This window comes from Gadus morhua, chromosome 4, assembly GCF_902167405.1.
Source record: "Gadus morhua chromosome 4, gadMor3.0, whole genome shotgun sequence".
Taxonomy (NCBI): domain Eukaryota; kingdom Metazoa; phylum Chordata; class Actinopteri; order Gadiformes; family Gadidae; genus Gadus; species Gadus morhua.
The window spans coordinates 8144655-8167991 of record NC_044051.1 but is presented as its reverse complement, the minus strand read 5'-3'; the positions used below and the strand labels follow the sequence as shown (position 1 = coordinate 8167991).

At 49.4% G+C, this 23337-nt stretch overlaps 3 protein-coding genes across 6 annotated transcripts; 1 reads left to right on the top strand and 2 right to left on the bottom strand.

Moving 5' to 3' along the window:
- Positions 1–266: 266 nt before the first annotated feature.
- Positions 267–8489, bottom strand: LOC115542776 (tetraspanin-8). 4 transcript variants are annotated; one of them, XM_030355191.1, is made up of 9 exons: positions 8390–8489; positions 7824–7973; positions 4099–4161; positions 2687–2806; positions 2356–2430; positions 2064–2159; positions 1603–1725; positions 1245–1328; positions 267–1078 (listed from the first exon to the last, which is right to left on the bottom strand). In XM_030355191.1, the coding sequence occupies exons 2-9, from the start codon at positions 7878–7880 to the stop codon at positions 1007–1009; spliced, it is 690 nt and encodes a 229-aa protein (XP_030211051.1). In that variant the 5' UTR covers positions 7881–7973; positions 8390–8489; the 3' UTR covers positions 267–1006. The 4 variants fall into 4 exon arrangements, with proteins under 4 accessions (XP_030211051.1, XP_030211053.1, XP_030211052.1 ...); XM_030355193.1 differs by having other exon boundaries at positions 7824–7998; positions 8390–8422; XM_030355192.1 differs by having other exon boundaries at positions 7824–8089; positions 8390–8410.
- Positions 8490–10634: 2145 nt separating this feature from the next.
- Positions 10635–18051, top strand: LOC115541285 (bestrophin-3). Its single transcript, XM_030352974.1, has 13 exons — positions 10635–10855; positions 11450–11544; positions 11980–12067; positions 12329–12474; positions 12879–13033; positions 13584–13661; positions 14157–14309; positions 14628–14708; positions 15230–15381; positions 15969–16059; positions 16496–16623; positions 16730–16954; positions 17260–18051. The coding sequence occupies exons 1-13, from the start codon at positions 10704–10706 to the stop codon at positions 17651–17653; spliced, it is 1938 nt and encodes a 645-aa protein (XP_030208834.1). The 5' UTR covers positions 10635–10703; the 3' UTR covers positions 17654–18051.
- Positions 18052–18128: 77 nt separating this feature from the next.
- nots (nothepsin) lies at positions 18129–23296 on the bottom strand. The gene is made up of 9 exons (XM_030353732.1): positions 23102–23296; positions 21568–21748; positions 21116–21233; positions 20720–20838; positions 19956–20155; positions 19533–19664; positions 19174–19318; positions 18813–18911; positions 18129–18503 (listed from the first exon to the last, which is right to left on the bottom strand). The coding sequence occupies exons 1-9, from the start codon at positions 23164–23166 to the stop codon at positions 18336–18338; spliced, it is 1227 nt and encodes a 408-aa protein (XP_030209592.1). The 5' UTR covers positions 23167–23296; the 3' UTR covers positions 18129–18335.
- Positions 23297–23337: the final 41 nt, after the last annotated feature.

Sequence of the window (23337 nt, the reverse complement as noted above, 5' to 3'; positions counted from 1 at the left end):
GTAGACCAGGAACCCGGTAGACCAAGACACCTGGATCTAGATCCTAGTAGACCCAGACCCCATGAGGACCTAGACCCCATGAAGACCCCTCTAGACCACATGATGGACAGTAGTCTGGATGGGGTTTAAACCCTGGTATGGGTACGCTCAAGCTGGGATTTCTACACGCACCCTTTTAACTTTGTTCCTGAAAGCGAAGGCGTTCCTTACACCCGGGCCTGGCAGCCCTGGACCACTTCAGCTCCACTTGGACTCAGACAGACATCAACGGCTTTCATCAACTTTATTATATTCAGAGAGACACCGTCCAAGAGGACCTTTCAAACTAGACAGACAGTGGAAAACCAGTCCAGCTGGACTGGTCACCCCTGGCCTGAGGTCCACAACACAATCTTGTAAAAAACTAAAGAACACCAACCAAGAGAAAAGAGCACCATGAGGCAGTGAGGCGAGAATCTGACAGTTGGTATAATTTAGATGCATATTGGCTGTAGATTTACCTTAAACGATGAGAGAACTTAAACTAAACGTATTGACAGACTACGGTCCAATACTGTTTGCACACATGCTGACACAAACACAGAGGGGAATAATAATGAACACTGCCTCCTGGTGGAGATAAAACGCATAGCGCACACAATGCTAAGCACAGCTTATGGGAACCCGAGGGGGCTTGGTTCTGCGCAGTAGCATGATAGCACATGGTGCTCAAGCACATAGCGTGAGTAATAAACAGGAAACATACAAGGTAACATACATGAAGCTAACATACATGAGGCTAACATACATGAAGCTAAAATACATCAAGCTAACATACATCAAGCTAACATGCATGAAGCTAACATGCATGAAGCTAAACATACAAGAAGCTAAACATGAAGCTAACATACATGAAGCTAATAACACGCTGCCCAGTGACCAGTGCGAGAGTTCAATCATGTCACGTGACCAACACGTGGGCTGAGTTCATTGGCTGTGCTGTGGCGAGGGGCGGAGTCTCGGTGGTCTAGGCCGTCGTTGGCCCCTCCTTCTTACCGATCTGGCAGTAGAGAGTCATCGCAAACGCCATGCCGAAGATCTGCACACAATTAGATTAAACAAACAGTGAGTGAGTGTGTGCGCACGTGGGTGCGTGTCTGATTGAGTGAGTGAGTGAGTGAGTGAGTGAGTGAGTGAGTGAGTGAGAGAGCGATTGAGCGAGCGAGCGAGCGAGCGAGCGAGTGACTGAGTGAGTGAGTGAATACCAGCAGGATGGCGATGGCGAAGGCGATCCCCAACACCACCACCATGTTGTCCTCCAGGACCCCGATGATAAGGGTTGAGCACGGCTGGAACACAGAGAGTACTACCTGGTACTAGTACTGGACAGAGTACTACCTAGTACTAATTCTGAACAGAGTACTACCTGGTACTAGAGCTGACACAGTTCTACCTAGGCTAGGGGACTAAGGTGTAAGCTAGGAGACTAGGGTGTAGGAGACTAGGTTGTAGGCTAGGAAGTCGAAGACTAGGGTTTAGGGTTGGAGCCTAGGGTGTAAGAGACTAGAGTGTAGGGGATTAGGGTGTAGGGTGTAGGGGACTAGGCTGTAGGGGACTACTTACGGTTGTGTAGACCATGTGGCCGCCGATGGTCTTGCAGGGCTGACTGGTGTCGTTACAGCGACATGAGGAGGGGATCGCACTGCCCCAGTCCTCTGGTCCCTTCGCCAGACCACAGCACTTCCACTAGAGCCAGGTCACTGGATTATACACTGGACTGTATAGACTTTATACACAGCATTATACAGTGCATTATGAATTATGCATACATAATACTGCATTATACATTGGATTATGTATCCCTAACACTGCATTCAACACTGGATGTATATACATTATGCTGCATTATACACTGAATTTATAAACATAATACACTGATTATGTATACATAATGCTGCATTCTACACTGGATGTATATACATTTTACTGCATTATGTATACAGTATGCACTCTATATCTACATCTATAGCATATACAGTGTATAGTATGTATTTAGCGTATAGTATATACATATATATGTTCACCTCTGCCTCTAGTTTCTGGACGTCCGTCTTGATCTCAGCGGTTTGATCTTGGAGAGGAACGAAGTCGTTGAGACGCTCCTTAGTCCAGTCATTAACCTACACACACACACACACACACACACACACACACACACACACACACACACACACACACACACACACACACACACACACACACACACACACACACACACACACACACACACACACACACACACACACCTTGAGCAGTGTGTTGTGATGATTTGGCACTCAGTCGACATCCAGACCGATGAAATCACTTCCTGTTTACCTTCTCCTTGTCCACGGCGCCCACGATGCCCGCGGCCAACAGCAGGATGAAGATGAGGAGCAGACTGATGAAGAACTGGAACACATCAAAATATAAATACTTAATACTAGCAATGTTACAGTAAATACCATTAGCCGTAAACAGCGATACATGTTACAGTAAGTACTACTACTGTACAGTGTTCTAGTTAATAATACAGGGTCCTGGTCGTCTACAGGGTAGAAGTCAGTCCTGCTGGTCTACAGAGTAACAGTCAGTCCTGGTGGTCTACAGGGTCCTGGTGGTCTACAGAGTCCTGGTGGTCTACAGAGTCCTGCTGGCGCCCCAGTACCAGCAGCAGCAGGCAGCGGTTCTCCCTGATGGCCCCACAGCAGCCCAGGAAGCCCAGCAGCATGATGATGACCCCGATGGCGATCATCAGGTCCACCCCGGGCAGCGCCTCGCCCGTGACCTGGAGCACAGACAGCGTTAGTCTCTACAGCCCAGTCCCTCTAGACCAGGGCTATTCAACCTCCTTAACAAGTGGGCCGAAAAGGAAAACCACTGGGGGTTCATGGGCCACACAGAGTAAAACTACTTGAATGAATCGCTACAAATAAATCGTACTTAAAGCAGTGTTAACCTAATATATATAGTACTACTACATGGAATACACTTGTCAGAAGCATTCCTTCCTTCTTCACTTTTAATCGTATCATTATAAAAGATTTTGTTCTCACATATTTTGGACACGTATTTAGAATTCAACAATGTTGTTTGAATCATCACAAAACAGAACTACTGTACATATGAGACATTTTGAGCCAGTGAGTCAGTGAGAAAGATTGCACTGCCTTGTTTGCCTAGTTTGGCTCGTCCTGAGACACTCATGCAGCTACTCATATGTCATGGAGCAACGTGCCCTTGTTCTGATGGCATTCATATGAGAAAAGCTAGACTCACACGTATCGGTTGAGCCAAACATTGCCAGAATAAGTGATGCCAGTTCCTGATTGTGTGGTACTGATACTGGCTAGTCTCACCGGCTACACACAGAAACCTGATTGGCATGCAACTATGTTTCTCCTTTATTTTATTTATTTTTTGCATGCAACCTCTTGCGGGCCAGAAAAAAATTAAGAGGGGCCGCATTTGGCCCACGGGCCGCTAGTTGAATAGGCCTGCTCTAGACCCTCCAGCCCGGTCCCTCTAGACCCTAGGACCTGGTCCCTCAAGACACTCTACAGCCCGGTCCCTCTAGACCCTCCAGTCCGGTCCCTCTAGACCCTAGGACCTGGTCCCTCAAGACACTCTACAGCCCGGTCCCTCTAGACCCTCCAGTCCGGTCCCTCTAGACCCTAGGACCTGGTCCCTCAAGACACTCTACAGCCCGGTCCCTAGTCTAGACCTTCTGGTCTCTATAGCCTGGTCTCTCTAAACCCTCTGGTCTCTGCAGCCAGGTCTCTCTAAACCCTCTGGTCTCTACAGCCTGGTATCTCTATCCCTCTGGTCTCTCTAAACCCTCTGGTGTCTCTAAACCCTCTGGTTTTCAGGGGCCACTGAGAGGCTGAACCAACACGACAGCATGTTGTTGGATCGTTAATCTTGTTAATCTTGTAGAGATGAGAGTAAGTGGATTAGTGCGAGCAGGATGAGATCATGATGAAGAGGTGTTGATGGGGTGATGGTGAGGTGATGATGATGATGAGGTAGTGGCCTCAGAGGCGGAGCCTCTGGAGTCTGACAGGACAGGATGTCACTCACCACGTTTCCATCCTTGCTGACCTTCAGGTAGATGGAGACTCCCAGGATGATGCAGCCGCTCACCTGCACAGATACAGGGACAGATTGTCTCTCATTCTGCCGTCAACCGTCTCTCCTTCAACTGTCTCCCCTCCAGCCTTCAACCGTCTCTCCTTCAACAGTCCCTCCATTAACCATCTCTCCTTCTATCTTCAACTTTGTCCCCTTCTGCCTTCAACTGTCCCTCCTTTAACTGTCTCTCCTTCTTTCAACCGTTTCTCCTTCTGCCTTCAACTGTCTCTCCTTCTCCCTTCAACAGTCTCTCCATTAACCATCTCTCCTATATTCAACTATGTCTCCTAATGCCTTTAACTGTCTCTTGTGTCTTCAACTGTCTCTACTTCTGCCTTAAACTGTCTCTACTTCTGCCTTAAACTGTCTCTACTTCTGCCTTGAACTGTCTCTCCTTCTCCCTTCAACAGTCTCTCCATTAACCATCTCTCCTATCTTGAACTTTGTCTCCTGTCTCTACTTCTGCCTTCAACTGTATCTCCTTCTGCCTTCAACTGTCTCTACTTCTGCCTTCAACTGTATCTCCTTCTGCCTTCAACTGTCTCTACTTCTGCCTTCAACTGTCTCTCCTTCTGCCTTCAACTCTCTCTACTTCTGACTTCAACTGTCTCTACTTCTGACTTCAACTGTCTCTACTTCTGCCTTCAACTGTCTCTACTTCTGCCTTCAACCGCCTACCTCTGCCTTCAACTGTCTCTCCTTCAACTGTCTCTCCTTATGCCTTCAACTGTCCCAGATAAAGCCCTCATGAGCCCATATGGTAGTCATGTTTCCATGGTAGATAATACTGTTGATATAAACCCTCGATGGCCACGATTGGTTTCAGATCCTCTTTGACTGGGCTGGTTCCTCTCTGAGCTGGAGTTTCCTGCTAATTTCTATCTCAATATAAATACATCAGTTCAAACTGCGTTGCACATGCAAACCTCACAGCAAATGGTCAACTAACTAACCTAATCCCCTGCTAAACCCTTCATTCAACCACAGGTAAACCTTCCAAAACACGAGGAGTTAAAGGCTGCACACCCCAGTGTGCAGAGACATTAGTCTCTACGGCCCCTGGTGATACTGTCCGAGTATCAACTAGACTACTGCTGACACACACACACACACACACACACACACACACACACACACACACACACACACACACACACACACACACACACACACACACACACACACACACACACACACACACACACACACACACACACGGTGTGTCCGCGGTTCAAGTCTATAAATGGGTTGCCTGCATTGTCTCCACAATAACTGTGTACACATCTGGTACAATCTGGCTCTGCTGTCCTGATCTTCCGGTTCCATAGCGCTTCATTATACACTGCTTCCGCCAGCCTTAGGGATCAAGAGTAAGGAATTCAACTGCCTCACATTCACCCATTCATACACACACCGATGTTCAAACAGCCCTTGGGGAGCATTGAGTGTTAGGTTTCTTGCTCAGGGACACCTCAACACCGGGGATTGAACTAGCAAACTTCCGGATGCCAGTGAACCCGCACCTCCTGAGCAATTTTCCTCCCTACTGGTGTCTGGTGTCTGGTGTCTGGTCTGCCCCCCCCCCACCCCCCTCCACACACCGCCCACACAGAGTTCCACATACACCGTCCAGACAGAGCTCCACATGTCCGCACACACCGCCCAGACAGAGCTCCACACATATATATTTATTCAGTGTTGAAGGTGTAACTGTACAGCCCTTCTCCACCTTTATTCAGCATTGAAGGTGTTACTGCCCAGAGTGTGTTGGAGCGTGGCCCATGAGGGTCCGGGGGTCAAACCACAGTAAGGTCCGGGGGTCAAACCACAGTGTGGTCCGGGGGTCAAACCACAGTGTGGTCTGGGGCTCAACCACAGTGTGGTCCAGGGGTCAAACCACAGTGTGGTCCGGGGGTCAAACCACAGTGTGGTCTGGGGCTCAACCACAGTGTGGTCCAGGGGTCAAACCACAGTGTGGTCCGGGGGTCAAACCACAGTGTGGTCCGGGGGTCAAACCACAGTGTGGTCTGGGGCTCAACCACAGTGTAGTCCGGGGGTCAAACCACAGTGTGGTCCATCCCCAGTGTGTTCCCGTCAATGCCAAGAATGTTTTGAAGGACGCGTTTGGCCGAAGTCCTGCTGTGGTCCTGCAGCAGAGTGGCCCTGATTTCATTAGCTTCGACTCAAAAGGCTCTTACTGTAACCAAACACGGCCACCACCAGTACCCTCCATACCATCACCCTCCAAACCATCACACTCCAAAGCATTACCCACCAAACCATTAGCTCTAACAAACGGGCTAGCGCACTAACACAACCCCCGGTGGTGCAACTGGACTAGGGACGGGAGGCTACCCTGCGACTCTTGTATTTGCATTGTCATTAATCACAACTATGCAACACACCTTCAAGTCTGGCACGTTGCCAAACATGGATGGCGGAACAAGCTCCATTGCTCCCGAGCTCCCTACGCCTTCGCTCCCTACGCCCTAGCTCCCTCGGATCTGCAGATTCCCCATCTCCAACCACAGCCACCTCCAGGACCTCTCATCCACTCTGCTGTTTGTGTGTCCCATGTTGAGCTCAGAATGCACTTTCAGAAGCCCACCATGATGTTAGTGTTTCAAGCATCTAATGATGTAGGAATAAAGGAGTGGGCTCAGTTTAACACCCCCCCCCCCCCTCTCCGAGCAGGTGGTCACGCCCAGGAATGTAGAAACCACACCAAGAACACACACAACCAGAACACACACACACACACACACACACAGAACACACACAGCACAACACACCCAAACACGTCTTTAAAAAGCGGTGCTTAACATGACATGAAGCCACAGACCAATTAATACACAGAGCATTATTTTGGCATTATGCTAGCATATAGCGGTAGCATGCCGTACTACTCTTCACCAAGTCACTAAATTCCACTTTCTTTGTCCCAGACAGTAACAATAGGACCATCTCCAACCTTGACTCTGTAAACATATTCTGTTTATTTCCCATCCTACTAGCGATCCGGTACTTTCCCTCCCTCACCGAACCATCAGATCCGCACGAGGAGCACTGAGGCGCTGAGATACAGAAGAACCAGACGGCAGGCTTGAAACACCAGGATGGGTCCACCCTCAGATCTCTACTCACCCAGAACAGGAAGTTGAAGAAGAAGAGCAGGAATTTGATGATCTTATTTACAGCCATGGCCGCGGTCCAGCTGGTTCAGGTTCTGGTTCAGCTCTCTGGTTCTGCCTTCAACTGTATCTCCTTCTGCCTTCAACTGTCTCTACTTCTGCCTTCAACTGTATCTCCTTCTGCCTTCAACTGTCTCTACTTCTGCCTTCAACTGTATCTCCTTCTGCCTTCAACTGTCTCTCCTTCTGCCTTCAACTGTCTCTCCTTCTGCCTTCAACTGTCTCTACTTCTGACTTCAACTGTCTCTACTTCTGACTTCAACTGTCTCTACTTCTGCCTCCGCCGAGGAGTTAAAGGCTGCACACCCCAGTGTGCAGAGACATTAGTCTCTACGGCCCCTGGTGATACTGTCCGAGTATCAACTAGACTACTGCTGACACACACACACACACACACACACACACACGAGGCGCTGAGATACAGAAGAACCAGACGGCAGGCTTGAAACACCAGGATGGGTCCACCCTCAGATCTCTACTCACCCAGAACAGGAAGTTGAAGAAGAAGAGCAGGTACTTGATGATCTTATTTACAGCCATGGCCGCGGTCCAGCTGGTTCAGGTTCTGGTTCAGCTCTCTGGTTCAGGTTCTAGTCCTGGTTCTGATCCTTATTCTTCTCCTGGTTCTGCTCTCTGAATGAGGATGGGTGTGAAACCACTTGAGGACAAAGTGAGAGGAATGACAACCAAACTGGTTGTAGCAGCAGCAGCAGCAGCACATGCGCAGTCGGGTCAGTGTACAGCAGTACCTGTGTAGTAATGTGTGTAGTTAAGTTGGCCTATCATGTGTTGCTCACAAATAACTATGTAGATATTAACCAATTCGGAGCCTTAAACTTTAAACCATCTATTATAAACAACACTATGAAAAATAATCATACGATAGGACATTGCTAATCCAATTATCAAAATAGAACAAACACGACAAACATGAACTAAGCAATACTCTAAATCTGTCTTTCAAATATTTCTCCCCAAGCATTTGAAAACATACAAAGCCAACTACTTAAGTTGTAGATTTTAAATGAGAGTATTTCCTAATAACTCACCTCTCTTCCGTCTCCACTCTGACTGAGCAGAGGACTCGGCGGGCAGCAAGGTGTGCCGGGGGCGGGACTTCGACCTGCTCGACCAGTTAGATCACTGGTGTGTGATATCACGCTTACTGACAGCAGCTGGAGAAGTGCGGTAGACGCACCTGACAATCAAGGCGCCTAACCTCCCAGCGGCCACTAGGGGTCGACGTCTGTCCGTTCACCACGGCTCCTAATGACCCTGAATGCATCCTGACACAAAAAACATAAGTAAAACATATGAATCGATATCAAATATCTATACAATATCTATACAATATATTGTCCAACAAACAAACTTTTTGACCAATGAGAAAAACATCCAATTTAAATTGCAAACACTGAATTTTGTAAAAGCATTCTGCAGGTTCACAGGACAACCATTAAAAACGTCTGCAGAGCTGATTAGGCCAGTATCCCCTGCTATTAAAAATCCAAAAACGATAAATTAAATATTGGCTACATCTAAAGCAAAGTGACCCCCACTCCTTCCATCACAAAGCCCTGCAAAGCCAAGAGATGAACAGGACTCCCCTCACTCAGCTGGTCCTGAGGCACTGTCCACAGACAGGTTCTCCCTCTGCTCTGCCTCAGGACCAGTCGGAGAACATATCAATTAGACTCAACCAAATTATAACACATCAGAAACAAACCAACCTCACCCATTGGAACACTCAAGCACACAAACAGAGCAAAATGCAGTGTTATCTGTCTCTAAATCGACAGTACACTGTAGCTGTTGGACACAGAGTGATGTTAACAAAGTACAGACTGAGTGCTCACAGCCTGGCCATAGAAACAGGCCGACATAAGAAATCATGGCTGCCCAAAGAGGAGCGGCTGTGCCAGCTGTGTGAAGAAGCTGCTGTAGAGACCGAGCAGCACTTCCTCCTCCACTGCCCCAAATTCAAAAATGTCTGCTAAATATATTTTAGCAAATTCGGCCAAAAACACCCACATTTTATAAACCCATGTAGACCAACTAAAAATGTTAATGGGAGAGAGAAAAGAGAGCTCTGTCCTCACGGGACAGTTTATTTCAGCTGGCAACAACATGAGAGGATGACATTCTACACCAGGCCTCACTGTTTTATTTTGATTTATTTTAAGGATTATTCGTAACCTATAATGTGTTTTATGTAGCTTCTCTTTACATTCATTCAATTTTATTATAATATTACTATTATTTCTATATGTACACATGTACATCTGTATGTTATGTTATATTGTTATAGGTTGTTATATGCACAGATTGTTCTGACGTTCTCTTTTGTTATCATGCATAATATTTGTAACACTGTAATGCTTTGGCAACACTGTTTGGTTTACCACAATAGTCATGCCAATAAAGCTTTTTGCATTGAATTGAGAGAGAGAGAGAGAGAGAGAGAGAGAGAGAGAGAGAGAGAGAGAGAGAGAGAGAGAGAGAGAGAGAGAGAGAGAGAGAGAGAGAGAGAGAGATGGCTAGTTTGATACCTGTGATTCTGTTCATACATGCACACAAACACACACACGCAAACATGCACTCACACACACTCACACACTCAGACACACTCACGCACACAAACGCGTGTGTGTACCATTCAGATTACTTGGTAATCGGTGAGCATCAGGGAGAGTGAGTTAAAAATGAGAGAGAAAGGGTGAGAGAGAGAGAGAGAGAGAGAGAGAGAGAGAGAGAGAGAGAGAGAGAGAGAGAGAGAGAGAGAGAGAGAGAGAGAGAGAGAGAGAGAGAGAGAGAGAGAGGGTGGGACAGAGAGAGGAAGAGAGAGAGAGACATAGAGCCAGCAACTGATTGCATTGAGAACAAATCAGACTTTTTGGACTATCTAACGATCTATCTATCCATCTATCTATCTATCCATCCATCTATCTATCCATCTCTCCATCTATCCATCTATCTATCTATCTATCTATCTATCTATCTATCTATCTATCTATCTATCTATCTATCTATCTATCTATCTATCTATCTATCTATCGATCTATCTGTGTCTATCTTTCTGTTTGCCTGTCTGTCTGACTGGTTGTCTGTTTGTCTCTCTGTCTGTGTTTGTGTCTGTCTCTCTGTCTCTCTGTGTGTCTACATTTATCTCTCCTCCTCTTTCTTTCTTTCTTTCTTTCTTTCTTTCTTTCTTTCTTTCTTTCTTTCTTTCTTTCTTTCTTTCTTTCTTTCTTTCTTTCTTTCTTTCTTTCTTTCTTTCTTTCTGTCTATCTCCATCTCTCTCCGTCTGTCCTCCTTCCGGTCTCTCTCTCAGTCAGTCTCTCTCTCTCTCTCTGTGGAGAGACTATGACTGTGACCTACTCCAGTAGGGTTGCTAATGCTACGTTCTTTGGTTTCCATCGCCTGCTGCTGCGGTGGAGGGGCAGCATCTACAAGCTGCTCTACCGAGAGTTCTTCATCTTCGCCCTGCTCTACATCGTCCTCAGCCTGGTCTACAGGTAGCTTAGCCTTCCTGTTAGCCTAGCCTCCCTTTTAGCCCATCCTCAATGTTAGCCTCCCTACTAGTAGAGCCAAGCCATATGTTGGCCTAGCCTTCTTGTTAGCATGTTACAGGTAGCCTAGCATATCTATTAGGCTGCTATAGGTACTCGAGCATCTCTGTTAGCATGCAAAATATACCCTGCTCTCCCTGTTAGCCTAGCCTCCCTTTTAGCATGCTACATGTAGCTTAGCCTCCCTGTTAGCATGCTTCAGGTAACCTAATCCCTCTGTTAGCATGCTAAAGGTAGCCTAGCATCTCTGTTAGAATTCTTCAGGTAGTCTAGCCTTTCTGATAGCATGCTCAAGATGCCCTAGCCTGTCTGGTAGAATGCCGCTGATATCCAACCATCCAGGTTAGCATTATACAAGTACCCTGGCCTCTCTGTTAGCGGGCTAAAGGTGAATAGCCACCCTGTGCTAGTGTCCTGCTTACTGGGCTTGTAATATCTTATGTTATATGTTAGCACTTTGGTAGTCTTGGTACTGTGGTAGTTTGTATTGTCTCCTAGTAGTACTATATCAGTTCGAGTGATATCTGTGTGTACCTCCAGGTTTGTCTTGTCTGTCGACCAGAAGAGGTTCTTTGAGAAGCTCAGCCTTTACTGTGACAGATACGCTGAGCAGATACCAGTCACTTTCATCCTGGGTATGTCTGAGTGTCTGCCCTCCTGTCTGAGTGTCTGTCTGTCCGTCTGTCTCTCTGTCTGCCTCACTCATTACAGGGAGAAAGGGAGAGGGGGGAGAGGATGGAGAGGAGGAGGAGAGGGGGGAGAGGGCAGAAAGAACATCGGGGTGTGTTGTAAACCTTCTGGGACCAGAGGATGAAGTCATTACAACTTCCTGCTGCAAATGAACAGGAAATGAGAGAGAAAGGGAGTCAGAGAGAGGAAGGGATGGAGGGATCTCATTAGCTGTGCATTAGAAGCCAATATCACAGCCTCATTAGTAGAAGTTTGTGTGTTTCTGTGTATGGGTGGGTGTGCTTGGGGGGGATTGTGTTGTTGTTCGACTTCCAGCTGAAAAGTTCTCGGGTCGAACCCTAATGTTCACATGATCTGGACTGTCTACCCCCTTCCTGCAGGTTTCTATGTGACTCTGGTGGTGAATCGCTGGTGGAACCAGTTTATCAATCTGCCCTGGCCTGATAGACTCATGTTCCTTATCACCAGGTACCTGTCTGTCTGTCTGTCTGTCTGTCTGTCTGTCTGTCTGTCTGTCTGTCTGTCTGTCTGTCTGTCTGTCTGTCTGTCTGTCTGTCTGTCTGTCTGTCAGCCTGTCTCCACCCGTCTGTCTGCCACCTGTCCCTCTGTCTCCAGCTGTCTGTCTGTCTGCCACCCGTCTCTCTGTCTCCAGCTGTCTGTCTGTCTGTCTGTCTGTCTGTCTGTCTGTCTGTCTGTCTGTCTGCCTGCCACCTGTCTCTCTGTCTCCAGCTGTGTCCAGGGCCGGGATGAGTACGGCCGGCTGCTCCGTCGGACCATGATGCGCTACGTCAACCTCACCTCCATCCTCATCTTCCGCTCCGTGAGCACCACCGTCTGCAAGCGCTTCCCCACCATCGAGCACGTGGTGGAGGCAGGTGGGTCTCCTGGAGCACACCTGGCCCACACCTGGTGAACACCTGGCCCACACCTGGTCCACACCTGGTGCACAACTGGTGCACGCCTGGTCCTCACCTGGCGCACACCTGGTCCTCACCTGGTCCACATCTGGTCCACACCTAGTCCACATTTGCTACACACCTGGTCCACACCTAGTGCACACCTGTTCCACACCTGGTCCACACCTGGAGCACACCTGGTCCACACCTGGTGCACACCTGGTCCACATTTGTTACACACCTGGTGTACACCTGGTATTGGTCCACACCCACACCTAGTCAACACAAACACCTGGTACACAACTGGTGCACACCTAGTACACACCTGGTCCAAGTGTGGACCAGGTGTGGCCTCATCTCCCCTCCCCCCCTCTCCTCCTCAGGCTTCATGACTCCTGAGGAGAGGAAGCTGTTTGAGAACATCAACTCTCCTCACCTGAAGTACTGGGTCCCCGTGGTCTGGTTCACCAACCTGGCCGCCAAGGCCCGCAAGGAGGGCCGCATCCAGGACAGCGTGGACCTGCAGGCCATCCTCAAGGTCCGGCTCACAACTGGTCCTCACTGCAGGGTCCTCATGGAGACTCTTGTCCACATGTAGATTCTAGTCCTCATGGAGACTCAAGACTCTAGCCCTCATGAGACTCTAGTCCTCATGGAGATTCTAGTCCTCATGGAGACTCTAGACTCTAGTCCTCATGAGACTCTAGTCCTCATGAGACTCTAGTCCTCATGGAGACTCTAGGCTCTAGCCCTCATGAGACTCTAGTCCTCTTGAGACTCTAGTCCTCATGGAGACTCTATGCTCTAGTCCTCATGAGACTCTAGTCCTCATGGAGACTCTAGTCCTCATGGAAAAGCCTTTTAGTGCCGATGTTTGAACCATTCAGTCCGGTCCAAAGAGACTTACAGTCAGTGTTCGGCAAACCAAACAAGGTTCAGTTCTACATGTTGAGGTTGAGGATCCTCTGACCTCAATGGAGCTGAGGTTAAGTAAGGTTCTGACTGCTGGGACGAACAGAAGGGTCCCCACACGTCGATCTTTGATTATCTGTCTTTCTGCCCGTCTACCTGCATGTCTGTCTCTGTAGGAAATGAATAAGTTCAGAACTTGGTGTTCCACGCTGTTTGGGTACGACTGGGTTGGAATCCCCCTGGTTTATACACAGGTACTTTCTCTGTCTCTGTGTGTGTGCGTGTCTCTCTCTCTCTCTCTCTCTCTCTCTCTCTCTCTCTCTCTCTCTCTCTCTCTCTCTCTCTCTCTCTCTCTCTCTCTCTCTCTCTCTCTCTCTCTCTCTCTCTCTCTCTCCCTCTCTCTCTCTCTCAATAATTGTATAATGTTGTGATGGTTACGATGTCTGTTATGTCTGGTTGCCATAATCCTTTGTGCACAAACACACACAAAGATACACACACACACAAATACAGACACACACTCACACCGGATCTATTTTAACCCGGGTTTAAGACTTCCTTAATTACCCTCATTATTCTCACTCACAGAATATTTGTGTTTGTGTGTGTGTATTTGTATGTGTGTGTATGTGCGCATTTGTATGTGTGTGTGTGTGTGTGTGTATGTGTGTGTGTGTGTGCTTATTTTTTTACGTGTGTGTGTCTGTCCGTATTTGTGCGTGTGCGTGTGTGTTTGTTTGTGTGTGTAGGTGGTGACTCTGGCGGTCTATACCTTCTTCATCGCGTGTCTGATTGGCCGGCAGTTCCTTGACCCCTCCCAGGGTTACCCGGGTAACGACCTCGACCTCTACGTCCCCATCTTCACCCTGCTGCAGTTCTTCTTCTACTCTGGATGGCTAAAGGTCCCCCCGACACACACACACACACGCACACAAGCACACAAGCAAACACGTAAACACAAATACACACCTAAAACGCACACACACACATACAAATAATCAAACACATACACACGCACACAAGCACACACAAACACACACCTAACACACACACCCACAGACACACAAACTCACACACACACACACACACACACACACACACACACACACATACACACACACACACACACACACACGCACATAGACACAAATACAAGTACGCAAACACACATAAAAACTAACTCAGATCAAGGTCATGTGACCTGTCTCTGCGGTTGCTAGGTAGCGGAGCAGCTCATCAACCCGTTCGGCGAGGATGATGACGACTTCGAGACCAACTGGATCATCGACCGCAACCTGCAGGTAGACAGCGGTCAGGTGTCTGATCCAGATGTTATCAGGTGTCTGATCCAGATACTATCAAGTGTCTCATCCAGATGTTATCAAGTGTCTGATCCAGATGTGATCGGGTGTCTGATTAAGATGTTATCAGGTGTCTGGTCCAGATAATATCAAGTAGCTGATTCAGATGTTATCAGGGGGTTGATCCAGATGCTATCAAGTGGTTGATCCAGATGTTTCCAGGTGTCTGATCCAGATGTTTCCAGATGTCTGATCCAAATCTTTCAAAGTGTCTGTTCCAGATGTTACCAGGTGCCTGATCCAGATGTTATCAGGTGGTTCATCCAGATGTTATCAGCTGTCTGATCCAGATGTTAACAGGTCTCTGATCCAGATGTTATCAGGTGGTTCATCCAGATGTTTCCAGGTGTCCGATCATGATGTTTCCAGGTGTCTGACCAGATCTTGTACAGCAGGTTTATCCGGATGTTTCCAGGTGTCTGATCCAGATGTTTCCAGGTGTCTGATCCAGATGTTTCCAGGTGTCCCTGCTGGCAGTGGATGAGATGCACATGAACATGCCCCATCTGACCCGGGACATATACTGGGACGACGCGGCCGCCCAGCCCCCCTACACGGTGGCCGCCGCCGACTACTGCATCCCCTCCTTCCTGGGCTCCACCACCGACATGGGGTACGACACCCCCCCCCCCCCCCCAGCACACAAAAAAACAACACAAACAACCCTCAACACACCCCTCAACAACCCCTCCAGGCCCCCTGGTGGTACGGTCCTCATAACCCCTCCAGGCCCCCTGGTGGTACGGTCCTCATAACCCCCCCAGGCCCCCTGGTGGTACGGTCCTCATAACCCCTCCAGGCCCCCTGGTGGTACGGTCCTCATAACCCCCCCAGGCCCCCTGGTGGTACGGTCCTCATAACCCCTCCAGGCCCCCTGGTGGTACGGTCCTCATAACCCCTCCAGGCCCCCTGGTGGTACGGTCCTCATAACCCCCCCAGGCCCCCTGGTGGTACGGTCCTCATAACCCCTCCAGGCCCCCTGGTGGTACGGTCCTCATAACCCCCCCAGGCCCCCTGGTGGTACAGTCCTCATAACCCCTCCAGGCCCCCTGGTGGTACGGTCCTCATAACCCCCCCAGGCCCCCTGGTGGTACAGTCCTCCTAACCCCTCCAGGCCCCCTATTGGTACGGTCCTCATAACCCCTCCAGTCCCCCTATTGGTACGCTCCGCATAACCAGCTCTCCTCTCCCCTCCTCCAGACTGTCTGATATCCTTCAGTTTGATGAGGCGGATCTGACAGACGGTTGCCCGCGGCAACAGGAATCTGTTTCTGCTCATCGTCAAGATTCGGTAATGCATCCATTTTCTTCAAATTTTGACCCATTGGCCACTGGTGCCTAAAAATCCACCAGTTCTACTTGTGCTGATTTATTACCTGCCGACTCACCTGAGCTTAACCAGCCAACCATAGTTGTAATACACCTCTAGTACACCTGTAGTACACCTGTGATACACCTGTGATACACCTGCGGTGTACCTTTGATACGCCTGTAGTACACCTGTAGCACACCTGTAGTACACAATTAGTACACCTGTGGTACACCTATAGTACACCTGTAACACACCTGTAGTACACCTGTGGTAAACCTCTAGTGCACATGTAGTACACCTTTAGTACACCTGTCGTACACCTGTAGTGCACCTGTAGTGCACCTGTAGTACAGGAACAGTGACATGCGGTCCACAGAGGGGGGTGCTCTAACCCATGGTCCCGGTGTATCTCCAGGTCCTGGGTCACGTCCGGCGAATGCTCAGCGTCCAGGAGCCTCCAGAGCTGGTCCCCCCGCGACCCGGGTTCAAACGCCACAGCAGCGACGCCACCGGAACCTTCTTCCCCTTCATGCCCAACTACAGGTACCCTATTGGTTAGTTTAAACCACTACAGGTACCTTATAGGTCAGTTTAAAGTTTAAACCACTCCAGGTACCTTATTGGTCCATTTTAACCCCCCTTACTTCAGGGTCCACCCCAGTGGGGAGGGCCGGGCTCCGCCCCACACACCCCTCCCCTCTCAAGGAGACACCTTGGACACGCTGAGAGAGCTCAGCAGCCCCATCTCCCGGGACTCCCAAGCACCCCCCCAACTCCCCAAGGTTGTCATCACCCCCTCGGCCTCCCGGAAGCCTGGGCCTCAGGTAGACTCGGCCTCCCCAGCACAGGCGGCTCCGAAAGGGGACAGCGGCAGGTACCTCAGCCTCCACACTCCTAACTACTCCTCTGGCTCGTGGACTTCTTTCATTCTTTAGACTAGAAGAGACTTTGATTGATCTCTCTCTCTCTCTCTCTCTCTCTCTCTCTCTCTCTCTCTCTCTCTCTCTCTCTCTCTCTCTCTCTCTCTCTCTCTCTCTCTCTCTCTCTCTCTCTCTCTCTCTCTATTGGTCTCTCTCTCTATTGGTCTCTCTCTCTCTCTCTCTCTCTCTCTCTCTCTCTCTCTCTCTCTCTCTCTCTCTCTCTCTCTCTCTCCCTCTCTCCCTCCCTCCCTCCCTCCAGCTGTATCTCTCTCTGTTCCACCTCTCTCACCCAGTTGGGTCCTAAGAGGTTTCGTTGGAGCATCCCTAAAGACCGGGACCCCCGCGGCGGGGGGGTCCCGGCGCGGCCCCCGGGGCCCCGGGGCCGCCAGACCTCCTTCCAGTTCTCCAGAAAGTCATCCAGGCTGTCGGTACGAAGCCTGCCCAGCCCCACGGGCCTGGAGAGGAGGGGGGGGGACCTCTACAGGGACCCCGGCTCACCCGACCCCGGGGCCCTGAGCCAGAAGGGCCCCCTGGAGGACCCCGGCCCCGTCGCCCAGATCCAGGAGGGCACCGTCGCCCAGAGCCATGCGGGCCCCTGGCAGGCGGGCCCCCAGGAGGCCGACCTGCAGGGCCTGGCCGGGGGGCTGCCTTAGACCTTTCAAGCCTGCAGCTGAGCACACGCAGTAGAAAGAAACCAACGACAGTCCAGACAACCAATCCCACGACCAATCACAGAGCTCAGGCACCGCCCCACAGCCTGTGATTGGCTACTGAGTTCCCCCATCACTCTATGTGGAAGTCGATAGGATTTGAACTTGAGGGAAACTTGTGTTTTAAGTGCAAAATGCTCCACAATATTTTTGAATGTACAAATTATTCCTGTTCTAGTTTGTGGACTGATTGTGTGATGTTAGTATTTTGATCATCGCCATTAGGTTATTGTTGGCTTATTGTTGTGGCCCTGCTACCAGAATAGCTGGACTCGTATCTCATGTGATGTTCTCGACGCTAACCTTTGTGTTCACTAATAAACTCCTCCTCTCAACACCAACTTTGTGGTTAGCCTCGTTAGCATGTTGCTAATGAGTCGGACCAGTGATCACCAGTAAGACAGCCGGACAGCGGAGAGAACTCGGAACATTTTATTAGTCAATTACACACCTAACCTTCGAGAGAACAACCACCTAGTTAAGCTGGTTCCTAACTAGGTGTCCATAACTAGCTCGACCAGCTACTATTAGTTCACCTAGCCATTCAACTACAGATCTTAATCATTCTAACTAGCTCTTTAATATTTTAACTAGCTGATCATAACTCATCTAACTAGCAGACTGGTCAGTGTTGGCGAGAGCGAGCTAATCCGACCCGATCGTGACCTCGGTCAAAGATGCTGTAGTACTCCGTCAGAAATACATCTCCCAGGATCCATAGCGGCCCTTCAGAGGACATGATGTCAACGGACTGGAAACCACTGAAGCACAACTGCCTCTCCCCAAACATCTCCTGGACAGAGGGGGGGGGGGGGGGGGGGGGGGGAAGTGAAGAGGGGGGGAGAGAGAGGGAGAGAGAGAGAGAGAGAGAGAGAGAGAGAGAGAGAGAGAGAGAGAGAGAGAGAGAGAGAGAGAGAGAGAGAGAGAGAGAGACCAATAGAGAGAGAGAGAGACCAATAGAGAGAGAGAGAGGGGGGGGGGGGGATGGGGGAGAGAGATAGGGAGGGAGAGATGGGGGAGAGAGGGAGGGGGGGGGGGGAGATTAAGCAACTACTGCTAACAACTTCCAATTGCAGACAGACAGACAGACAGACAGACATACCTTGCGTACATACTCCTCGGCGTTCAGAGTGTATTCGACTCCTCCGAGGATGAAGGTGACGTGAGGGAGACTGGACAGTCTGTTGCAGTCCAGCAAATACTGCAAACAGTACACAGTACATTAGTACTACACATTGTACACACTGTACGTTAGTACTACACATACTACACAGTACATTAGTACTACAAATACTATACACAGTACACAGTATATTAGTACTACACATACTACATAAAGTACACAGTACCATAGAACCACACACAGTTTTGTAGTATTACACACAGTAGTGTAGTACTACACACAGTACTGTAGTAATACACACAGAAGTGTAGTACTACACGCAGTACTCCGTCGTTCTGACCTCTCCGATGTCCGTGGGCGTGGCTCCGATCAGCTGGTGCAGGGTGATGATGTCATTGGTCGGCCCGGCGATGAGGGAGGTTCCCGTGTCCACGATCGCCTGGCAACCGTGAGGACAGAGAGACCGGACCCCCTGGACCGCCACACTACACACACACACACACACACACACACACACACACACACACACACACACACACACACACACACACACACACACACACACACACACACACACACACACACACACACACACACACACACACAGGGTTATCCACACTACCCACACTGTAACCTGGTTACCCAAGTTACAGGCATGTAGACTGCCATCCTGCTCAGCCAATCAGAGCCAGCGGTCACCCGTCCATCTTGATCTGCCAGTAGCCCTTAGCGGTGACGGGCAGCCAGTTGATTGGTCCGCTGTAGAGGTCTGGGTCCTCCCCCCCCAGGAGCAGCTCTCCCCCTTCCCCTCCGGCCTCCCCTCCAGTCCTCCTGCACAGCAAAGGGGGAGGGTGGAGGGGTTGTCTTTTCCAGGTCTCTGCCCTCTGGGTGGAGTGTTTCCCCCACCCTTGACTAGACTAGATTGCACAGCGCTTTAGCTAGGTGTAGCAGGCTAGATGTAGCTAGGTGTCGCAGGTTAGGTGGAATGGGCTAGGGGGAGCGGGCTAGGTGGAGTGGGTTGGGTGTAGCAGGTTAGGAGCAGGCTGGGTGCAGCAGGCTAGGTGTAGGAGGCTAGGTGTAGCAAGCAAGGTGTAGCGGGCCAGGTGTAGTGGGCTGTGGTACCTGGTGAGGTGGAAGGAGAACACAGGTTCCTCCAGGACGCTCTGAGACATCATGTTGTCGAACACGGGTTTCCCCAGGACCTCCGCCAGCTGGGGGTAGGCCATGCCTAGCACCCCGTCAAACCGCGCCAGCAGGAAGGAGCTGCCGGGCTCGTACACCGACTCCCCGAACTCCTGGTCCACCACACGGACCCCCGCCACCTGGAACAGACTCACACCTGAGACCTGGAACAGACTCACACCTGGAACAGAATCACACCTGGAACAGACCCACACCCGAGACCTGGACACACTCACACCTTGAACAGTCTCACACCTGAGACCTTGATGGACTCATACCTGGAACTAACTCACACCTGAACCGGCTCACACCTGAGACCTGGACACACTCACACCTGGAACCGACTCACACCTGATACCTGGGCAGACTCATACCTGGAACTAACTCACACCTGAACCAACTCACACCTGAGACCTGGACACACTCACACCTGAACAGACTCACACCTGAGACCTGGACAGACTCACACCTGAACAGACTCACACCTGAGACCTGGACAGACTCACACCTGAACAGACTCACACCTGGAACAGACTGACACCTGGAACAGACTCACACCTGAGACCTGGGCAAACTCACACCTGAGACCTGGAACAAACTCACAGAGACTCACACCCGCAGACAGGCAGAGATACAGACAGACAGGAAGATAGACAGAGATACTGAGAGACAGGCAGACAGATAGACAGGCAGACAGGAAGTACCTTCAGAGTCTCTCTGCCCATCACTCCCAGCAGGTGTCCAGATCCGTAGTTGATACCAAAGGTGCGTCCGTCGTGAGAGAATGAGGCTGACTCGAACGCCCGGAACTGGCGGTGGTGATCTGGACAGACACACACAAAATAATACAGAAACACACACACACACTCACAATAATACACAAACACACACACACACACACACACACACACACACACATTAAAATAAATGATATGTGTTTATATATGTGTGTGTGTGTGTGTGTGTGTGTGTGTGTGTGTGTGTGTGTGTGTGTGTGTGTGTGTGTGTGTGTGTGTGTGTGTGTGTGTGTGTGTGTGTGTGTGATTTAGTGTGTGCATGTGCGTGCATGTATTAGTGCGTGCGTGTGTGTGTGTACGTGCCACAGGCCTGGCTGACACAGTAGGTCGAAGGAACCCAGAGGTCTGCTGATCCGGTGTCAAATACAACAGAGAAGTTCTGCTCCGGAGTCCCCAGGCTCACGGTGCCATAGTACTGCGCCTGGTACACACAAAGTACATGCCTGGTACACATCTTGTACACATAAAGCACACACTTAGTACAAACATAGTACTGTGCCTACACACATAGCACACACCTGGTAGACACAAAGTACACACCTGGTAGACACTTACTACACACAAAGTACACACCAGGTAGACACAGAGTACACACAAAGTAATCACCTGGTACAAACATAGTAATCACCTGGTACACACATAGTACAAACATAGTACTGCGTCTGTCTGGTACACACCTGGTACACACATAGTACACACCTAGTACACACAGCCTAGCCCTAGGCACTATGAATGAGCCCAAAGAGTTGACGTACGTCCAGGTAGTTGAAGAGCTTCTCGTTGCTGCGGCTGAGCTGCAGCGCTGCCCCCCCCTGGGGGAGGCACTGAGCGTAGCGCCGGGCGAACACGGAGGGCCGGTGCTCCCGGATGAACTCCTCCAGTAGCCCTGCGCTGCGCAGCTGGCTGCGGACGGAGCGAACCCGCTTCAGAGGAACCCTGGAGGACCGTGAAGGTTTAAGTAGCGAGAACTGGATGTAGTCTTTCCACCGTTTTTCACCTAGAGCCTCCATTCCACTTTCAAAATGGTCATATTAGCCTGAAGAATATTTTAAACTTTTAAAGATATTCTGCTTTAAAAATATATTTTTTTATGATGGAAGTCAATGGGAGAAGCCGTCCGGCCATTCTCTGACACTTCCAACTACTTCAGACTCTGCAACTTGGTCATTTTTTTAACCGATGACCTTTCTTCCAACATTTAACAAACCAACACACCTGATCTTCAAATATGTAATTTATACTTTTTCCAGAATCAACCGTTTAAATTCAAACCTGCTTAAAATTTGAGTTGGTCTCATTGACTTAAGTCGAGGCTAGAGTGTGAGGTCACCTGCTCTAGCCCAAGTTGGCCATCCCGAAAGAAGCTTTTAACCGGATTCTTATATATCGGGTGTTTGTGTGTGGCGACCCCCGTATATATTTCTAGAGGCTAGCTGCCTCCTACGTATCTGGTATACTTCCAGTAGAAGTTAAATGCTAATGTAAACTATATTTTTCACGTCATGCTATCTACACAATCAATATGCCATATGAAAGCTGAGACCCCAAGGAGTATAACGGTACAAGCCTCATCATTTTGGGAGATTATCTCGATTAACTAGATGTGAAAGAATACAAGTAATGACACACACACACACACAAACACACACTTCAAACTTTATCTAAACAGCTCAGCAATTCTATATTTGATTTCAAATGCATTCATACTATTTCACTTTAGACATTGTCTTTTTTAACGCTTCATTTTATTTGTCTTCCAATCTTTGTTAAAAATGGTAAATGGTGTGTATGTTTACTCCATTTGGGCTCTGTTCAAATCACTTCACTTGATTCATGCCATTCCACATTTCTTTACGTTTTAAACTGTGTGACTCTACTCAAACATATTTTCAACCCCACTGTACAGTACAGCACTCATCGAATTTTCTAGTTAAAGTATAAAATAATGTTAAATAATATCAACAAATACCTCAACTATTATTTTAATATTCAAACAAAAGAACGATAACTCTTACAATTGTGGACACATGAAGCTACAAACCTTATCTGTACCCCCTTATTAATGAACACATGAGCGGGTCCTACCTGAGCAGCAGTAATGAACACATGAGGGTCCTACCTGAGCAGCAGTAATGAACACATAAGGGTCCTACCTGAGCAGCAGTAATGAACACATGAGGGCCCTACCTGAGCAGCAGTAATGAACACATGAGGGCCCTACCTGAGCAGCAATGATGAACACACGAGGGCCCTACCTGAGCAGCAATGATGAACACACGAGGGCCCTACCTGAGCAGGCCGTGGGCGCTCCACTCCCAGCCCAGTAGGACCAGCAGCACCAGTATCCACCTCATCCTCCTCCTGCCCAGCTGGGATGCCTCAAACGCAGCTCTCAAGCCCTTATGAGGGCGCCCTCTAACACACCCCTGCCCTCTGATTGGCAGACATCTGACAGGACTCTTGAGAAAAGTGCTCTGAAGGTATAGAGTTCGGTTGGATGTTCCGAGAGGACTTTTATTGTGAAA